The sequence below is a fragment of the Pristiophorus japonicus genome, chromosome 26, assembly GCF_044704955.1.
Source record: "Pristiophorus japonicus isolate sPriJap1 chromosome 26, sPriJap1.hap1, whole genome shotgun sequence".
NCBI lineage: Eukaryota > Metazoa > Chordata > Chondrichthyes > Pristiophoridae > Pristiophorus > Pristiophorus japonicus.
In genome coordinates this window covers 18,967,105-18,988,970 of record NC_092002.1, presented here as the reverse complement: position 1 = coordinate 18,988,970, position 21,866 = coordinate 18,967,105, and the positions used below count along the sequence as shown (strand labels likewise).

At 43.2% G+C, this 21,866-nt stretch overlaps 1 protein-coding gene and 1 long non-coding RNA gene across 6 annotated transcripts in view; one reads left to right on the top strand and one right to left on the bottom strand.

Annotated features, from left to right (window-relative positions):
* Positions 1-3,833, top strand: part of LOC139239229 (sodium/calcium exchanger 3-like) — a 519,976-nt gene extending 516,143 nt beyond the window's left edge. For 3 of the 5 annotated variants that reach the window (XM_070867913.1, XM_070867914.1, XM_070867912.1), the window contains one exon: positions 1,047-2,362. In XM_070867913.1, coding sequence (XP_070724014.1) covers positions 1,047-1,423 — 377 coding nt within the window. In that variant the 3' untranslated portion in view covers positions 1,424-2,362. Of the gene's footprint in view, positions 1-1,046; positions 2,363-3,707 lie in introns of those variants that run through there. The other 2 variants (XR_011588619.1, XM_070867916.1) reach the window with 2 other exon arrangements.
* LOC139239231 (uncharacterized) overlaps positions 1-21,866 on the bottom strand; it is an 87,303-nt gene that overhangs the window by 37,463 nt on the left and 27,974 nt on the right. The window lies entirely within an intron of this gene.

Sequence of the window (21,866 nt, the reverse complement as noted above, 5' to 3'; positions counted from 1 at the left end):
CGCTGAGTGATCAAAGTTGAGCCAGGGATTCATCAATCTCATGATGTCTAGTGATTGGTTTCTATACAGATCGGTGGACATGGTGAAGGAGTGTCTCACTCAGGGATAGAATAAAATCATGGGAATGCTACAGCACAGAAACAGGTCATTTGGGCTGTATTGGTGTTATTCTCACCAGCCACCCAATATAATCCCACTCTCCTGCTCACTCCCCATGCCCTTTAACATCCCACCTAGCCCAACCCCACTCTCCTCACTCATCATACCCTTTAATATGTCAATCAGTCTAACGAGCACCTCCAGTGCCTGCTGTTGTCTCTCAGGGCGATGATATATTTGACCCATCTATAATTCTTTTGAAAGTGGGCAGAACCAGCCAACCATAGCAGCAGTGAGCATGGCTGCATCAGTTGCAGGGTTATCACATGAAACGTTGCTCGAAGTGCAGTCATCTGGCTGCCAACCAGCTTCCACTGGAACCTAACCACTAGCCAGCGTACTTACTTTAAATTAGGAGCAGCAAAACGTTATACATTACACACAATCCACTATCACTGAGGATAAAGCAGTCTGACAGAAGAGAAGCAGTCGAGTGATGTGGCGGAGAGATAAAGCTTGGTGTACTTGTGGAAGTGGAACCTGTGCCTGAAGATGATGTTGCCCAGGGGCAGCATGTGGATGAGGAACAGATAGGGGGCAAAGCAGTAATCTCATTAAGGATCTGAGGTACCATAAATCATGAGATTACTGTGTTAATGTTACTTTGTAGTATCTGCTACTTTTATTACAATATACAGTGCAGTGTTCGTGGAGACAATACTAACCATTCTTTTTTTTTGCCAGAGGCAGGTGTAGTAGCAATCAAGAGCCAGAACATTGTGTTATGATGTCTATAATTAAATAATAATTAGAAACATTTCAAGTCGAATGATATACTTTGATTAATTAATGGGAATCTGCATCCGTTACCACATACAGTACAATATCATGTTCTGTCAGTAAAATGCAATGAATATAATGGAAATGTCTCTTTGGTATTTTTCCAGATACTTTTGCCAGCAAGGTTGCAGCACTGCAAGACCAATACGCAGACGCCTCCATTGGGAATGTGACAGGAAGCAATGCTGTAAATGTGTTCCTGGGTATTGGAGTCGCTTGGTCTGTTGCTGCCATCTACTGGGCTGCTAAAGGCCAAGAGTTTAAAGTAGAGCCGGGCTCACTGGCCTTTTCCGTCACACTTTTTACCATCTTTGCCTTTGTCACCATCAGCATACTCCTGTACAGAAGACGGCCACACATAGGTGGTGAGCTTGGAGGTACACGTCGCGGCAAGCTCCTGACCTGCACCATGTTTGGGTGCCTTTGGTTGCTGTATGTTGTGTTTTCAGCCCTGGAGGCTTACTGCCATATAAAGGGTTTCTAAGACTGAGGATCCTTCTTTTGCTTAGAGAGCAAATTCCTGCCAGAGCTGCTAGAGAGGAGGCAGCCTGACGCATTCCAATCCCAGAGAAGATACTTTCTCAGCGCGGATCAAAAAAAACCCAGACCTTTACTAGCAAAGAAAAAAGGCAAAATCTAGCTATTGAGTTGTCTTGCCTTATCAAAAGGCTGTAGCCAGCAGCCAAAATATCGTCAAGAAACCACCTGCAAAAGGTTTTTTATTCTAATGGATTTAGACTTTTTTACATATACAAACTAAGCTTGCTGTGTTACAAATATCGAGGAGGATGAAGAATGATGTTTTGGTATTGTATAGGACAAGTGGCCGGCAACTTTGGCCCACCAGATAGAAGTGTCTTTTACTTGTACAGTTGTTACAACTCATCTCACTGAATAAGCTGTTGCAGTAGCTGTTGATTTACAGTAGAAAGGTAAATCATGACACTGGTCGTAAAATAATGGTAGGAAATCTACAAATTACCATGAAGGTGTATTTATTAGATGTGTACAGTAGCCATTGGCTAGGTGTACTTTTATTTATCTTGCTGTAAAACCTGATGTACATGTTGCATCTTGATACCGATTTTGTTTGTAGGAGTGTCATATACACTGACCCAACTTTTCCTAAAAGCAGAGGATCAGTGTAGAATCCAAAATCATGGTAACTTTTTCTGTGGTGAACTTCATTGATCTATTATGCATTTATTAAAGCTGCTTCGTCCACAAATGATTTACTAGAAGTCTTGTTTTCTCCTTTTAAGCATCCACGGTGTCCAGATTAGACTGCCTCATTTCTGAAAACACTTTTCAAAACATCATTTGGCTGTGGATCAATCACAGGTCAATGCGACCCATTTTCTGATTAAAGGAAACCACGGTTCTTAGTACAAGTACAACGTCTGAAATCCGGAATCCTCCGTGCCGGTTTTTGGGTTTTTCCGGATCTCAGACAAAAAAATTAAGTCTGAAATCAGGAATCCTCAGGACTGAATCCGTGCCGGATTTCATGCTTTGCCAGATTTTGGACGTTGCCGTGGACCGAATCCGTGCCGGATTTCGAATTTTGTCGGATTTCGGACCTTGCCATGGACCGAATCCGCGCTGAATTTCAGACTCTGCCGTCCGCCGATCCTCGCTGCTTGCCGAAATGTCCTGTTTTTGGGATGCACCTGTATAAACTTTGCAAGTTCTTTGCTCATTTGCTTATTACCAGTATCGTTTTTATCCAACGGTGAATGACTAAATTCTAATACTGTTGTACAGAAGGTAGGATAGGATAGATCAAATTTAGGTGATGCTAAGCTTGAGTTTTCTAAGTCAGTAAATCGTAGTAATCGAAAACCGAGAGAGGGAAGGCTGAGGAAACTCTTGCAAAGAAGAGTTAAAGTAAGTGACAGTGCCATAAATCTTGAGTAAACTACACGTGCTCCTACGGTTGGTTCTAACATGGGAGCAGTTGAGAAGTAGCACAATATAAATTGTTTGCAATTTAACAACCACATCTGCCCAGTTCAGTACACTGCTCTATCTGTTCCATTGTGCCCACTGTATGTAGGAAATGAAACATGAAATAATTGCTCCTGCACGCACATGCAGTTAGCTAGGTCTAATGCTGTCTGCATTAGATGCATCTGATGCGTACGTGCATACACATACAGAATGTGACTTGTCTGTGCACAAAAACTAACATTTGAGCCCGTTGGAGCTGTCTCACTGTCAGCAATGTGAAAAGATAGTTCTATTTACTAAGTGCTTGCATGATTTGCATATGAAACCCAGACAATGGCATTCTGATTTGAAATAAATAAAGGTCGAATATCAGTTTATAATCATTAATATTGACAATAACTGAATTCAACTGCAAGTTTCAAAGCATATTTTGACTGATTTAAGGCCCAATTCTAACCTAACCGGGAACAGGGCTGGTTCGGATCTGACGCCTATTTTATGCCCCGTCCGATTTTACTCTTCATTGACCATTAGATATGGTGGTCACAAAGACTGAAGTGTTGACATTACCTAAAGAAGTTGTTATGGAATTACTGATGGAAGCTAAATAGAAGTATCTGACACTGAATGCAAGGTGTCTTCTCCATCTTATGCTTTCCTATGCCCTTTACTGGATAAGGACTGCAGGCTGTGGTAAGTATTAGCTTGCCTATTGGATAATAGTAATTATCTTGCTGTACTTAAATATAATCAACAATTTGAACTCTCATGTACTATCTACTTAGTAAGCTAATGTTATTCTTGCGCTCTCTCCACAGAACAACCTGGAACATCTGGACTCCAGAGCACAAGTGCATCAGACATGGGATGAGGAGACATTTACACAGACATCATTACTGCACCAGGCACTAGCAGAGATAGAGCTACCTGCTCAACTGAGTGAGTACAGTACAAGAGCCAACACCAAGTATGGAGGAGGTAGAACCTCCACTAGCTGAAGGTGGTTTAGAGAGGCAATGAGGACCTTTCATTTAGACTCGAGGCTAAACAGTGAGGATGGCACGTGTGAAGATCAGCGAATGCTGCCTTAGACTGAGGTAGTGGATAACCAGAACCATGTACACAATGTTAAGGCTACCAAGCACACTGTCACATTCTGTGGATGAGAGGCTGGGGCAGGATGGGGGTATATTTTAATCAGAAATTAATACTTCCATCTCCCAGATGAATATCTTTCAGAGGGATGCAATTTGCAACTTGATGATAGCCAGTAAGAAGTTTTTATTTCTAGTCCTTTAATCTCCAGGAGCGCTAAACTGCAATGTTTCACAACATTAACTTTCAGGAACTGTATTTGTGCAGGACGATATTTTTCAAATGAGTACGAGTGATAACCAAAACTTGAGAATATAAATTATGAAGGATGGGAGAAGGGACTGTTGATACTGTAGTAATTTTAGGAATAGGGCATAAAAGGAGCTAAAAATAAGACAAAATTTAAAATTGACCCCCACTGCAATCTTAACCCAAAATAGGAATGACGTTTCCCTGGGAATGTGGGACATGGAAGAAACAAAATAAAATTAATAATGGCAGATATAGGGGTCGAAGATGTGATGTGTTATATATAATCAGGTGGAAAGGCCTTCAATGTCCTCTCTCTTTACTGATTAGCAGAAAACAAAATAGGGGCAGATACTGTTCACTGTAGCCGCAACCGGGAGTTTCGAAGATTGTGTTACCTGCCAGGGTTAAAGACATCTCCTCGCGGTTGGAGAACTTGGAGTGGGAAGGGGAGGATCCAGTTGTCATGGTCTACGTAGGAACCAACGACATAGGTATAATTAGGACTGAGGGGTTTTGCTGAAAGAGTTTGAGGAGTTGGGGTACAAATTAAAAAGCAGAACCTCAAAGGTAATAATCTCTGGATTGTTACCTGAGCCATGCGCCAATTGTATAGGGATGAGCAGATTAGAAAGTTAAATGTGTGGCTCAAAGGGTGGTGTGGGAGGCAGTGGTTTTGCTTCGTGGGACACTGGAAAGAGGGAGCTGTTCCGTTGGGATGGGCTCCGTTTGAATTGGACTGGAACCAGTGTCCTGGCGAATCGAATAACTGGGGTAGTAGACAGGACTTTAAACTAATGAGGGGGGGGGAGGATTCAAGAAAGAGTAAATTTTAAAGCGGCAAGAGAAATGTTAAGGTTCTAGATCAGAGCAGTTTTGGGTAAAAGTAAGCAGAGTGGGTCAGGAAGGGACAGAGAGAGTAACAAAGGTTATAGGGCATAGGTGACATCAGGGAAAAATAGAAAAAAGTCAAAACTAAAGGCACGATATCTGAATGCGCGAAGCATTTGCAACAAAATAGATGAATTAATAGTGCAGATGCAAATTAATAGGTTTGATCTAATAGCCATTACCGGAGATGTGGTTGCAAAGTGACCAAGGTTGGGAACTTAATATTCCAGGATACTTAACTTTTAGAAGAGATCGGCAAAATGGAAAAGGAGGAGGGGTAGCCCTGATAATAAAGACAGCAGAAAGGATCTTAGCTTGGAAAATCACAAAGTAGAATCAGTTTGGGTGGAGCTAAGAAACAGCAAAGGGCAGAAAACATTGGTAGGAGTTGTTTATAGGCCCCCAAACAGTAGTGTTAATGTAGGACACAGTGTAAATCAGACAATTAGAGGTGCATGCAACAAAGGTAATACAATAATCATGGGGGACTTTAATCTACATATAGACTGGGCAAACCAAATTTGCAGTAATAGCATGGAGGATGAATTCATGGAGTGTATACATGATGGTTTTCTCGATCAGTATGTTGAGGTACCAACTAAAGAGCAGGCTATTTTAGATCTAGTATTGTGCAATGAGAAAGAGTTAATTACTAATCTTATAGTAAAGGGGCCCTTAGGGAAGAGTAACCATAATATGATAGAATTTTACATTAAGTTTGAAAGTGATTTAGTTAAACCTGAAACTAGGGTCTTAAATCTAAACAAAGGAAACTACATCGGGATAAGGGGAGAGTTGGCTATGATAGATTGGGAAACTACATTAAAGCAGAGCTAGTCTCCAGTTAGTCTTGGGTAATCCTTACCACTGGACCAAGACCTAGCTCTGTCAAGCCCATGTTGTGGCTGGTGTGCAACAGCCACCACACGTTAAAACAATCCACGCACAGGCATCTTCCACCCTTCAGGATGTATTTCAGGACCTGGATATTAGGTCCTTCATTGAAACACCTGTAAACTCATCCCTTTTTGGCGTGGAAGCAAGTCATCCTCGCTTCATGATGATGATGATGATAAAGGTATGACGGCAGACAAGCAATAGCTAGCATTTAAAGAATACATAATTTACAATAAACATACATTCCTTTAAGACACAAAAAGCCCACAGGAAAAGTGGCTAACAAGAGATGTTAAAGATAGTATCAGATCAAAGAGGCTTATAATGTTGCTAAAAGAGCAGGAAGCCTGAGGATTGGGAGGATTTTTAGAATTCAACAAAGGTGGACCAAGGAATTGATAAAGAAAATAGAATATGAGAGTAAACTAGCAAGAGACATAAAAACAGACTGTAAAAGCTTCTATAGGTATGTAAAAAAGAAAAGATTAGCAAAACTAAATGTGGGTCCCCTAATGGCTGAGACAGGAGAAATTATAATGGGGAATAAGGAAATGGCAGAGAAATAAAACAAATACTTTGTATCTGTCTTCACGGAAGAAGGCACGAAAAACCATCCGGAAATAGTAGAGTACCAAGGGTCTGGCGAGAATGAGGAACTGAAAGAAATTAGTATTCGTAAAAAAATTGTACCGCAAAATTAATGGACTGAAAGTTGATAAATCCCCTGGACCTGATGGCCTACATCCTAGAGTTTTGAAAGAGGTGTCTATAGAGATAGTAGATTCATTGGTTGTCATCTTCAAAACTTCCACAGATGTTAGAATAGTTCCCACAGATTGGAAGGTAACTAATGTAAACCCTGCTATTTGAGAAAGGAGGGGGGAGAGAAAACTACAGACCAGTTAGTGGTATATTTGGATTTTCAGAAGGCATTCGATAAGGTGCCACACAAGAGGTTATTGAACAAAATTAGGGTTCATGGGATTGGGGGTAATATACTAGCATGGACTGAGGATTGGTTAACGGACAGAAAACAGAGAGTAGGAATAAATAGGTCATTTTCGGGGTAGCAGGTTGTAACTATTGGGGTGCCACAAGGATTGTTACTTGTGCCCCAGCTATTCATAATCTATATCAATGATTTGGATGAGGGGGCCAAATGTAATATATCCAAGTTTGCTGATGCTACAAAGCTAGGTTGGAATGCAAGTTGTGAGGAGGATGTAAAGAGGCTTCAAGGGGATATAGACAGACTAAGTGAGTGGGCAAGAATGGAATATAATGGTGAGAACTATAAAGTTATCCACTTTAGTAGGAACAACAGAAAAGCAGAGTATTTTTTTAGATGGTGAGAGATTGGGAAATGTTGGTGTTCAGAGGGACCTGCGTGTCCTTGTACACCAATCACTGAAAGTTAACATGCAGGTACAGCAAGCAATTAAGAAAGCAAATGGGATGTTGGTCTTTATTACAAGAAGATTTGAGTATAAGAGTAAAGATGCCTTACTGCAATTATATAGGGCCCTGGTGAGACCGCACCTGGAGTATTGTGTACAGTTTTGGTCTCCTTAACTAAGGAAGGATATACTTGCCATTGAGGGAGTGCGACAAAGGTTCATCAAACTGATTCTTGGGATTGGGGGATTGTCCTATGAGGAGAGATTGAGTAGACTAGGCATATATTAGAAGAATGAGAGATGATCTCATTGAAACATACAAAATTCTTACAGTGCTTGTCAGGGTCAATGCAGACAGGGTGTGTCCTCTGGCTGGGGAGTTTAGAACCAGGGGTCACAGTCTCAGAATTAGGTGGCTGGCCATTTAGGACTGAGATGAGGTGAAACTTCTTCACTCAGAGGGTGGTGAATCTTTGGAATTCTGTACCCCAGAGGGCTGTGGAGGCTCAGTCTTTGAGTATATTCAAGACAGAGATGGATAGATTTCAGGATATTAAGGAATCAAGGGATATGGGGATAATGCAAGAAAGTGGAGTTAAGGTAGAAGATCAGCCATGATCTCACTGAATGGTGGAGCAGCCTTGACAGGCTGAATGGCTTATTCCTGCTCCTAATTCTTATATTCTTGTGTGTCTGAGGGGAATAGTGCAGGTCAATCGACCAGTGTGAAATACTATGGCCTGGAATATCTGCATGATTTCCAACCATATATCAGCTTAATCTAAGTGGAATCAAATGAAATAGCATCAAAGGGTTTGAAATTGGGTTGTGGATGCTGCCTGTTACCGTTGTTGTTAAGCGGCGTCCACGCCCCGGCTGATATTGAGTAGGCTCTTTGGCAGAGGTGCCAAGATGCAATGCTGCGCCAGCTAACGCCACCTGCGTGGTGATGTCATCCAGCGTACAACGCCTCTGTCGCGATATTTACTTTGAACGCTGCCGTACAGCCTGAAAAAAGTGGTGGTTAAAAAGCAGTTCTTGGGCAGAATTGTCCAGAAAGAAAGGTAAGTTTTTCTCTTTATTTATTTCTGCATGTTTTCATTAGTTTTAAGAGTGAGGAAGTATGTGTGTGATGCACCCGTTCATCACATTGCACCCAGAAGTTCTGGCACACAGGCACCTGCGGTCACATGACCAGCAGGCCGTTAAAGGCAGTCTGTTTCTCCTTCAACAGCAATTACTTCAAATTCAGTCAATTGATCTGCCCTTGGTACACAAGACCCGTGTCCAGCAGTCAATTGAAGCCACGCAGAAGTGTCTCGCTCTGCTGCAGTAATTAGTTAATTGAAGAAAGCAGAGTCCTGCATTCAATTATAACCACAGGACAGAGAGTAAAATGTCTTACCTTGTGATCTTCAGTGTCACTCTGAAAGGGATTTTTTCCCCCCTTGACTTTTATAATACGCAACCCTACATTACAACAGTGACTGCACTTCAAAAAGTACTTCATTGGCTGTAAAGCGCTTTGGGAAGTCCAGTGGTCGTGAAAGACGCTATAGAAATGCAAGTCTTTCTTTTCCAACCCAGCAACTTGAGGATCCATTGGCCCTGTTCGCTTTGGGATGTCCAGTGGTCGTGAAAGGCGTTATAGAAATGCAAGTTTTTCTTTTCAAACCCAGCAACTTGAGGATCCATTGGCCTTGTTCCAGTCACGAATCTGTTAAGTTTGACTGCGCTGCTTAATGAGAGATTTTACGTTTCAGCTTACGCTAACTAATTTGTGTGGAAATATCAGTGTAACTTCACCTCGGAAATCCGGCTAAGTGCTCAGCACAATCTGAGCACGTTTTCCTGATCCTCCTACCCTCTCCCTCTCCCCACCATAGCGGAAACTCCAGGGGCTAGACTTCCCACTTCACATCGCCCATATATCACCCAAAACGGCCTTTCATTGCCCATTTTGACAAAAAAGTGGAAATTCAGGCTGGATCATCGCCGAAAAATTATCCCCCTGACTTTTGGCTCACATCGCCGAGCTGATTGCCTGCACATCGCCCATTCTAACTTTTGGCACATCGTCGAGCTGATCGCTCGCCGACAACATTACCGGGAAATAGTTGCTTTTCCCGGGCTTTACTCACAGAACTCGGCACTCCGGACGCCATTTTGAGTATCGGAGGAAAGGAGAGAGGCTGAAAAAACAAGAGTGCTCGAATAATTTGTGAGTTATAAATGTATTTGACATATATCCAGTTGAATTTAAACATATTATAATTATATTTTCATTTATTTTTGTAGAAAGGTCAGTTTAGTAGCAGAAAAGGCATTTATATAAACAGTGAAAGAATGGGGGCTGCATCTTCTCTGCCATTACTTGTAAGTGCAGACCTGCTGGCATCTGAGCTTGAGTTAAGTGAACAGTTAAGTGAAGGAGTCAATTGTAGAAGTCGAAGAGTAACGCATGAACATATGAGGAGACCTTACAGATGAAGAACTTAGAAGGAAAAGCAATCTTACTTGAACTTGTCTAATAACGTGTGCCTTCGGAGGTTGCGTTTCCGAAAGGAGGTCATCGATGAGATTTGTCAGCTCATCAAGGGGTATCTGCAGCCTGTCAGCACCATCAGGATCGCATTGTCTGTTGAGGTGAAGGTTACTGCGGCACTATCCTTCTACGCATCGGGCTCCTTTCAGGCTTCAGCTGGCGACAGCTGCCTTATCTCTCAGCACGCCACACACTGCTCCATTCGATAGGTAACTCAAGTCCTTTACGCTCACAGGATGGATTTTATAAACTTCCCTATGACCAGGGAGTCACAAACCGGAAGGACTTTGGTGTTCTCAAGAATAGCAAACTTTCCCAAGGTGCAGGGCGCAATAGACTGCACACACATTGGCTTGAAATCACCTTTAAAGAATGCGGAGGTGTTTCGTAACCGAAAGGGATTTCACTCGCTAAATGTACAGCTCGTTGTCGACCACAACCAGATTATCATGGCAGTTAATGTTAATTTTCCAGGCAGCATCCATGATGTACATATCCTGCATGAGTGCTGTCTCTGACCTGTTTGCCAATCAGCCACTAGGTCACGGTTAATGCTGGGTAATAAAGGATATGGCCTTGCCAGTTGGCTCATGACCCCACTGCGTAACTCTGTTACTGAGGCCGAGAAACGTTACAATGAAAGCCACATTGCAAAATCATCGAGAAGATAATTGGAGTCCTAAAGCAGCGCTTCAGATGCCTGGACCACTCAGGAGGCAGCCTACAGTAACATCCTGGCCAGGTCTCTGAGTTTATTATGGTGTGCTGCATGTTACACAATCTGGCTATAAAGGAGGACAACATTTGCCAGATGGGGCTGCTGGTCCACCTCAAGAAGGATTGGAGACGGAAGAGGTAGATGACGAGGAGCAGCAGGAGGAGGAGGAGCAGTAGGAGGCCGATGAGCACCTCAGGGAGTACATTCAACCTGGTGATGAACCCATACCCCCACGCCCACCTGCTCGAGTGGAAAAACCTCGTGGGAGTTACGCGGCTGCAAAAGTGTTGCGTGAGCAGCTCATAAATGAACGCTTTGCACGAAATTTCATTGTGGACAGTCAAAGTTACAGTTACGTTTATCGCAAAACAACGGTTGCGTTTGCGTTGAGCTACGTTACCTCATTGCCTGATCTGGTTGGCCATTGTTTACATTAATATGTTAACACATTATTATAAGAAAATGCACAACAATTGTAAATTGTAATAAAACATTTTTACTCAAACAAAATTTAAATTTCAACTGCAACAGGAGCAACCCAAACAACACACCCAGCCGCCCCAAACAACACCCTAGCAGTAAACCATTAACAGAGAGAACTATAAACCATGTTCACACATCACCTGCGGCCATCTTTCCTTCCCCGTACTCTAGCCCCACCCGCCCAATTTGGTCCCCAGGTGGCACTGAGACGTCGCGGGCGTGCAACTGCCAATGGCAAGACTTCCTGCCATAGTGGGGGAACTGCTGATGCGATCGCCTGTTGGGGGGGTGTAGGAGGGGAAGGTGAAGCATGGGGATCGCCTTCCGAGTTAGAAGGAATTGCTTCCTCCTGACCCGCTTGTGTGCTGGCATTTGCGGTCTGCGGCATCACGTCACATTCAGGTGCAGCGCTGTGTCCCACCAATAATGCATGCCGCAAGGCATTGCTGGCAACGGTCTGCTGAATCATCTGCTCGAGCGTCTGTTGTGACACCCGGGAGAAGGTCTCCGTGAAGTGGGAGAAGGTCGCCGTGAAGTCCAGAAATGCCTGGAAATGGTCACGACTTATCGCGACGTTGTCCTTGCACATTTGAGCCAAGCCATCCATGCGATTGGCCAGGGTAGGCGTGTGCTCTACTTGCTGACTCAACCTCCGCGGGGTCTGTGAGGGCACTAATGCTCGCCTTGATGTCGACAGTTGCACGCCGCTTGGTTCCGCTGCTTCTTCCGCGAGATGCCGACGTAATGGCCACAGGTCCCACAGGTGATTCCACCACATGATGAGGGATGCTGGGGACATCTTCCTCCAAATCCACTTCCTCCTCCTCCTCTTCCTCCTGAGGCTCTGTGGTATCTTCCTCCTCCTCCCCACCCGTATTGAGGACCACCTGTAACGGAACCGCTGGTGATCTGCACATTTGTGCTGTGGGTGTTGTGGGCCCTGCAAAATACAATTGAGCTTTTTGAGATTATTATAGCAGAGGGGTCCACATTGCAGAGCAGCATCACTACTACAATAAATGAGACCCGGAGACGTTACATAACAATGCATCATATGTTAGTACATCTGTGCGAAATTGAGTAACAGAGTTATGGAGTCTGAGATATACAGATTGATTAAGAGGACCGTTCATTCGTATATTGTCATGATACGACGTTACATTACTTTAACACTGCTTGACACATTACTCATGTGACACATCAGTGGGCTCGGCAGATCCAAGGGAGGTGGCCACTCGACTGCGGGTCCCCACCAGAACCGCAGCATGCTCCTCAATGTCACTCAGTGGTTGTAACACAACTGTGCCCTCTCCCATGCTGGGCTTGGTTGTTCGATATCTTCCTCTGCAAAATTGGCAAAGTGCATGGCAAAAGCTGTAAGTATGTGTACTATCATGGAAAGACATTTTAACAGTTATAACACATATCAAATATACAAGGTGATGATTGACACAAACATCGCTGGAACATCGCCCATTTTTTGGGCGATAGACAGCAAAGTGGAAAGTCTAGCCCCAGGACTCTTTGTGCAAGGCTCATTAGGGCCAGGAAAATCAAGCAAATTAGAGGACAGCCCCATAATATGACCTGAAAGCCTGAGAAATACCACTGTCGCAGTGCGACATTGGTAATGTCTGATAAAGGAGGCCCTGATAACAGCAGAAGAAATTTCCTGTTATTGGTCCTTTCACTCCCCCTTTTTCTCCTTCCCCATCTGAAGTATTCTGTGGGACTCTACAGCCAGCCAGAAACATTTCATAGCTTCATAATTTTTGGTACCAGAAGCCAATCATGCATGACACCCTGAACAATGCAAGGAAAATATACAAATGAGCTTGCATCACTGTCAAGATCAGCTCTTTCACACACAAGTGCCTAAGCAGTACTGGCAGTGGCGGCACTATATTACTCACCCCAGAAATTCTATGTATAGCTTTTTAACTTTGGGCTTTGCCAATACAACAGGAATGACTAAGGATGTGTCATTAGCATAATGGATTTTATAGTGGCTGTTTCAGCCTATGTTGGTTGCTGGTTATTATAAACTGAAGAGGTTTGGTGCTACAGCTTACAGATCAATTGTTTATGTCAATGCTGAACATAAGGACATAAGAAATAGGAGCAGGAGTAGGCCATACGGCCCCTCGAGCCTGCTCCGCCATTCAATAATATCATGGCTGATCTGATCATGGACTCAGCTCCACTTCCCCACCCACTCCCCATAACCCCTTATTCTTTAAGAAACTGTCTATTTCTGTCTTAAATTTATTCAATGTCCCAGCTTCCACAGCTCTCTGAGGCAGCGACTTCCACAGATTTACAACCCTCAGAGAAGAAATTTCTCCTCATCTCTGTTTTAAATGGGAGGCCCATTATTCTAAGATCATGCCCTCTAGTTCTAGTCTCTCCTATCAGTGGAAACATCCTCTCTGCTTCCACCTTGTCAGGCCTTCTCATAATCTTATACGTTTCGATAAGATCACCTTTCATTCTTCTGAATTCCAATGAGCAGAGGCACAACCTACTCAACCTTTCCTCATAAGTCAACCCCCTTATCCCCGGAATCAACCTAGTGAACCTTCTCTGAACAGCCTCAAAGCAAGTATATCCTTTCGTAAATATGGAAACCAAAACTGCACGCAGTATTCCAGGTGTGGCCTCACCAACACCTTATATAGCTGTAGCAATACTTCCCTGCTTTTATACTCCATCCCCTTTGCAATAAAGGCCAAGATACCATTGGCCTTCCTGATCACTTGCTGTACCTGCATATTATCATGTGTTTCAGGCACAAGTACCCCTAGATCCCGCTGTACTGCGACACTTTGCAATTTTCTCTATTTAAATAATAACTTGCTCTTTAATTTTTTGTGGTAAAGTGCATGCCCAACTTACGGTTGAAACTATAGAGCTAAGTGCAGTAGGGCTTTTGCATTTATCTTATCTTTGCTGCTGCCAGAGCTGCAACTTTTTACTATGTAGCACAGTATGTCTGGCTTTAGGAGGACAGAAATCAAAATTTATTTATGACAACCTCATGGACCTCCTGAGATCTCCTCAGGGATTACAGTTTCAAAATCCATGTTAAAAATGGATGTCATTTTTTCAGCAGTCAGATAAGTGGCAGCCATAAGGAGATACTCACCATTTTCTGTGAACAAGCTGGAGGTCCAGAATAGGCTGAGCTCGTTTACATAAGAGGTTTTGCTGCTTTTTGAGCACTGAGGACATCAGCACAGGCAAATGGTGAGAAGCACAGTTTGCAGAGAAGGAAATCATAAAACAAACAGTGGACATATAATTTACCCATGTAAATAATGCAATAGGTTTGTTAAAAATACAACTTGTATTACCCACAATTAAATATTTTTGGTAGGCATAGGAAACAGTAAGTTTACCCGTAGGAATGGTTGCAGGTGGTTTAAATATAAGAATTAAAGAGTAGTGAAAGATAAAGCTAGGATTGCATTTTTGGAACTATTCACCAAAAAGAAATATTGCCTTGCTACCTAATTTCCAGAGTACACCCAAGTATCTTGAAGTCAGAATGGTAAAGAAACTTGTTAAGGAAGTAAGAATGCCCTTGGCCAGACAGCACATCTACTAATGAAGGGAACTAGGGAGAACATGTGTGACTCATTGCCTGTTGGCCTGAGAGAACCACTGGGCACTGGGAGAAAGCAAACACTGTACCTATATTGAAAAAGGTTGACAATTCCGACCCAAGCACTTACCGGTTCCAATGTCAATAAACTGATGGAAACTCAGAGTAGACTTTAGCAGTAGTTTTATAGCAATTATTTGATAAGCAATGGCCAGCATGCATTTAGAAAAGAAAGATTCTGGCTGACAAACTTCACTAGACTGTTTGATCTCATTACACATAAACTAGACACTCCAAATTTCCATAATAAGGTTTATTTAGCTTATCAAAAAACATCTATCTCCTAATTAAATTAAAAGGCAAAAGCTAAACAGATGCTGAATAAAAACATTGTTAAAAAAATGATTAAACACATCAGTGGCATAACTGCATTACAAGTGACTACACTTCAAAAGTACTTAATTGGCTGTAAAGCACTTTTGGAAGTCCTGAGGTGGTGGAAGGCGCTATATTAATGCAAGTTTTTTCTACAACATCAGACCGAGAGGAAATTTGAGTAAAGTGCTGCATGGGCCAGTGCTGTTTTCAGTTAATGATATGGATATCGAAACCAAATACAAACTTGTCACATTTACTGATAATACTAAAATAGGGATAAAGGATAGAAGTGAAGATTTGCACAAGCTGCTACAATGAGCCAGATAATGCCTATTTAGGCTTTTCCTAAAAGAACTATTTGAGCAGTAGCCTTAAGGGTACAGGCCAAGTTAGTAGCTAAATCTCACACCTGTCCTCCAGACTCCTAAATAGCCATGAGCAAGGGCATGGAAGATCGATTAGTGAAATATGAAATGGAATGGATAATAGAAACCCAAAATATTTGAATTCTAATTATACCAGGGATGCAGGACCATGGAATATGAATTTAAATGAATGAAAAAGTAAATTTAACACACATATTAGGAAGAACTTAAAGTGATAAATGTTTGGAATAACTTTAGACATTGAAAATACAGCTAGATTTGAGATGTGGGTGTCATGGGCAAGGCCAATATTTATTGCCCATCCCTAATTGCCCTCGAGAAGATGGTGGCGAGTCGCTATCTTGAACTGCTGCAGTCCATGTGATAAAGGTACTTCCACAGTGCTGTCAGGGAGGGAGTTCCAGGATTTTGAACCAGCGATAATGGAGGAACAGCGATATATTTCCAAGTCAGGATGATGTGTGACTTAGAGTGGAACTTGGAGGTGGTGGTGTTCCCATGCGCCTGCTGCCCTTGTCCATTTAGGTAGTAGAGGTCGGGGGTTTGGGAGATGCTGTCTCAGAAGCTTTGGTGAGTTGCTGCAGTGCATCTTATAGATGGTACACACTACAGCCACGGTGTGCCGGTGGTGGAGGGAGTGAATGTTGAAGGTGTTGGATGGGGTGCTAATCAAGCGGGCTGCTTTGTCCTGGATGGTGTCGAGCTTCTTGAGTGTTGTTGGAGCTGCACTCATCCAGGCAAGTGGAGACTACAATGGGAGAGTTAAGGTACTCGAAGGATGACTGGATACAGATGGGCTGAATGGTTTATTATCCTTGATTTCTCTTATTTTCTAAAGTTAAAGAGTAATTTTCAATATTTGAAAACCAGGAGCAACCATTGGGAATTCGGGAAGGCGCATCCCATGAATTCTCATGATTTCTTTTGCAGGATTAGGTACATCTAATAATGTGTCAAAGTGATGTAAAAATTGATATATGGGCCTAGATTTTACCTAGCAGCAGGTTTTCAAGGGAAACCACGTTGGCAAGTTAATTTCCCGTCTGCCCATGGCAGAACGAGACCTGGCTGATTTTAAATCGCGGCGACTTACTGCATTACCAGGATAACTTTCAACTCTAATGTCTTAATTTACATAACATTCCAATTTCACAATTGGGTATCGAAGTTTTTATGCTTCGATAGATACATTTATAATCTTTCATTCCAATATACCTAGTAATCTATAGCTGATGCTTCACAAGTGGGCCTATCTCAGGAAGTGTGCTGTACTCTAACTGTGAGATATGTATCCTGTGGCATTGGCTGCAGGTTGGTTGGAATCAACATACATAACAAGTGTAATGTTACTCAATCCAAACTTTTTTTTATATAAAAGAGTTTACCGTCCAAAAATTGGAAAGGGACTGTTCTGTCAGCGCATATGCAGTCAAGTCAAACCCTTGTTTGGTTGCAGTGAGGCTGCAGACCCCCATCCCAGTTTAGGGGCTGGGCTCACCATGACTGGCCCAGGCACACTGCAACTCCATGCGCATCAGTACTGGCTGCCTTGATGTCTGGCCATGTTGGAGCAGCACCCAGTCACTCACTCCCGTGGAGGGCTGAGAAAAAAATAATAAGGTAAATAGAGTTTTGTATCTAAGGGACCAATTTGGGGACATTCCATATGCAGAGTTTCTGGAGCTTTTCCTGAACTTCTGCAGATCACACACCACTCTCGGCCCACAGCCCCGCCTTGTGGAGATTAAAGGGCTACAGCAAATGGTGTGGAAACCCAATGTAAACGGGTTCTGTCCCAAATTGCTAGGCCCTTCCCCCAAGAGGAAATCATTCTTTCCACTGTCAGAAACTTTAGGGCCTCTTGAAGTGCCGTAACCTGCAGACCAAGAGCTGGAAAGTGGGATTAGGCTGGATAGCTATTGGTCGGTCGGCGCAGACACCATGGGCCGAAATGGCCTCCTTCTGTGCTGTAAATTTCTATGATTCTTTTTTTCAAGCTTTCTTGACTTCCTTTGCCAGGGATTTGTGTTCGGCGCTTTGATCTCAAATCTTTATGGATGTCAAAATAAGAATAGGAAATCTCTGAGCTCAGAGCCCCCCTTATTTAGCAAAATTCATGGCTAATTTATTGTTCTTTCCTGCCATTTACATTCTATTAAAACAAAAGGCTTGTAATGAATAATCCTGTCTATATTTATTAGAATAGTTACTGAAATACAAATGGTGCTGAAGTTTCTATCTTATGTGTAACTTTGGGATATCATTTTGCTATCATGTATCTTTTAAGATTAATGAATTTGTCGTACAAAATATTTATTGAGCGGTAATAAGGACGAAGCAGCTTTAATGTGGTTCAAAAATAAGTTACCAAAATTGATCATTATTCTTTTATTTTGTTCTACCCATTTGTTGACTTTTCAATTTTTCTTTCTTTGCTCAAACATTTAGTGCTGATGACATTTTCAAAGAAAGGATAATCCCTTAAAGAAAGAATCAAATCGTACTTTTCCATATCAAATTTCTGAAGCACCGAAAAGCCCTTCACATACAATTAATTATTTTGAAACCGTCTATGTTGTATTTTGAGCAAACACACCAACCATTTTGCTTACTGGTATCCGGCAAATAGTAACGAGTTCATCTACTTTTGGTAGTTTGGTTTTTGGTAATTGGCTCTTGTTCAAATTGCACCATTGGATCAATCTACAACAGGCAGACAGCGTAAAGTATTATTGCATCTCCAATAATGCAGCATTCCCTCAGTGTAGCACTGAAGTGTCAGTCTAGATTATGCTCTTATTATCAGCCATGATCTTATTGAATTGCGGAGCAGGCTCAAGGGGCCATTTGGCCTACTCTTGCTCCTATTTACGTTCTTATACTCAGTCTGGGCCTGGCCAAGGTAGCCATTAACCCGGGGGAGGAGGTCCGCTCTGGCTGTGTGTGCCTCTCTTGTGTGGTCTTGTCTGTGCCCAGGTGACCCTGGAGCATGCGGTGCCACCAGTAGGCTTGAGACTTTCCGTGACTGGTAGGCACCGCAAGGTGTTCTGTGGACACCAGGAATAACATCATAATTTAGTTTATAAGTTCCCCTCAGTTTTATTCAAACTTATTAAGGAAAAAAACAAAAGGGAAAAACATCTGAGAGCTGATTTAAATCTGGAGTACTGCATTCAGTTTTGGGCAACGGATCTCAGGAAAGACATAGTGACTTTAGAAGGGATAGAGTGTAGAATTACCGGAATTATATCAGGGTTTAAAGGGTTAAGACGTGAGGACAAGTTTCAGAAACATGGCTTGCATTCCACTGAGTTTAGAAGGTTGAGGGGTGATCTAACTGATGTGTTTAAAATGTTAATAGGATTCATTAGGATAGATAGAGAGAAACTTTTTTCTCTGGTGGGGGAAGCCATGCAATGTGCACAATCTTCAAATTAGAGCCAAGACATCCAGGAGTGAAATCAGGAAGCATTTTTTCCAAAGGGTAGTGGAAATCTGTACTAGAGAAGGACAAAGGGTTTAATTAGGAGGGGGAAAATAGAATATGAGAGTAAACTTGCAGGGAACATAAAAACTGACTGCAAAAGCTTCTATAGATATATGAAGAGAAAAAGATTAGTGAAGACAAATGTGGGTCCCTTACAGTCAGAATCAGGCGAATTTATAATGGGGAACAAAGAAATGTCAGACCAACTGAACAAAGACTTTGGTTCTGTCTTCACTAATGAAGACACAAATAACCTAGGGGACCGAGGGTCTAACGAGAAGGAGGAACTAAAGGAAATCCTTATTAGTCAGCAAATTGTGTTAGGAAAATTGATGGGATCGAAGGCCGATAAATCCCCAGGGCCTGATGGGCTGCAACTCAGAGTACTTAAGGAAGTGGCCCTAGAAATAGTAGATGCATTGGTGATCATTTTCCAACAGTCGATCGACTCTGAATCAGTTCCTATGGACTGGAGGATAGCTAATGTAACCTCACTTTTTAAAAAAGGAGGGAGAGAGAAAACAGGGAATTATAGACCGGTCAGCCGGATATCGATGGTAGGGAAAATGTTGGAGTCAATTATTAAGGATGAAATAGCAGCGCATTTGGAAAGCAGTGACAGGATCAGTCCAAGTGAGCATGGATTTATGAAAGGGAAAACATGCTTGACAAATCTTCTAGAATTTTTTGAGGATGTAACTAGAAGAGTGGACAAAGGGGAGCCAGTGGATGTGGTGTATTTAGACTTTCAAAAGAGATTAGTGTGCAAAATTAAAGCACATGGTATCGGGGGTAATGCACTGACGTGGATAGAGAACTGGTTGGATGACAGGAAGCAAAGAGTAGGAATAAATGAGTCCTTTTCAGAATGGCAGGCTGTGACTAGTGGGGTACTGCAAGGTTCAGTGCTGGGACCCCAGCTATTTACAATATACATTAATGATTTAGATGAAGGAATTGAATGTAATACCTCCAAGTTTGCAGATGACACTAAGCTGGGTGACAGTGTGATCTGTGAGGAGGATGCTAAGAGGCTGCAGGGTGACTTGGACAGATTAGGTGAGTGGGCAAATACAGTATAATGTAGATAAATGTGAGGTTATCCACTTTGGTGGTAAAAACACGAAGGCAGATTATTATCTGAATGGTGACAGATTAGTAAAAGGGGAGGTGCAACGAGACCTGGGTGTCACGGTACATCAGTCATTGAAAGTTGGCATACAGGTACAGCAGGCGGTGAAAAAGGCAAATGGCATGTTGGTCTTCATAGCGAGAGGATTTGAGTACAGGAGCAGGGAGGTCTTACTACAGTTGTACAGGACCTTGGTGAGGCACCTTGAATATTGTGTACAGTTTTGGTCTCCTAATCTGAGGAAGGACATTCTTGCTATTGAAGGAGTGCAGCGAAGGTTCACCAGACTGATTTCCGGGATGACAGGACTGACTGAAGAAAGATTGGATCGACTAGGCTTATATTCAATGGAATTTAGAAGAACGAGAGGGGATCTCATAGAAACGTATAAAATTCTGACGGGATTGGACAGGTTAGATGCAGGAAGAATGTTCCCGAAGTTGGGGAAGTCCGGAACCAGAGGTCACAGTGTAAGGATAAGCTATTTAGGACCGAGATGAGGAGAAACCTCTTCACTCAGAATTATGAGTCTGTGGAATTCTCTACCACAGAAAGTTGTTGAGGCCAGTTCGTTAGATATATTCAAGAGGGAGTTAGATGTGGTGGCCCTTACGGCCAAAGGGATAAAGGGGTATGGAGAGAAAGTATGAATGGGGTACTGAAGTGCATGATCAGCTATGATCATATTGAATGGTAGTGCAGGCTCGAAGGGCTGAATGGCCTACTCCTGCACCTAGTTTCTATGGGCCCAAGTTTCCACATGATTTGCGCCTGATTTTTATGAGTAACTGGTGGAGAACGGACTATCTTAGAAATCGCAATTCTCCACATTTTTTTTTCTGCAGTTCTAGTCAGGTAGAACAGTTCTACTTTGGAACAGAATTTTTTCTTCAAAAGGGGGCGTGTCCGGCCAATGACGCCTGATTTCAAAGTTTCCACAGTGAAAACGTACTCCAAACTAAAGTAGAATGGAGCCAGTGAAGACTTTTGTAGAACTGAAAAAACCTGTTCTACACATTAGAAAATCAGGCGCAGGTTACAAATTAGGCGCCCAGAACGAGGTGGTGGGGGGGGGGGGGGGGGGAGGGAGGGAACTCATTAAATTCTACAATAAATCCTTATTTATACTTCTACAAATATTATACAAATAAATCCAACCTGAATAAACATTTATAAGCCAAGAAAAGATTAAATAAACCATCTTCCTACCTGTGTGAAAGTGCTTCAGCCAGGGAGAATTCTGCAGCCGTTCGTGTCGCTGAGCGGGGGGGGGGGGGGGGGGGGGGGGCGGGAGAGAAAGCCGTTCGTGCCGCTGAGCGGGAGGGGGTGGGGGGGGAAGAAAGCCGTTCGTGCCGCTGAGCGGGGGGGGGGGGGAGAGGGGGAGAGAGAGGGGGAGGGAGGGAGAGAGAGAGAGAGAGAGGGGGAGGGAGGGAGAGAGAGAGAGGGGGAGGGAGGGAGAGAGAGAGGGGGAGGGAGAGAGGGGGAGGTCAGGTCGGATCGGATCCAGTCCGGGAGCGGGAGCGCGGGTCGGGTTGGGTCCAGTCAGGGGGGGGGATGGGGAGCGGGAACAGGAGCGCGGGTCGGGTCAGTCCGGGGGGGGGGGGGGGGGGGAGCGGGTGTCGGGTCTGGTCGGGGGGGGGGGGAGCGGGTGTCGGGTCTGGTCGGGGCCGGGGAGCAGGAGCTGGCCGTGGGAGGAGCCTTATTCACGCAGCCCC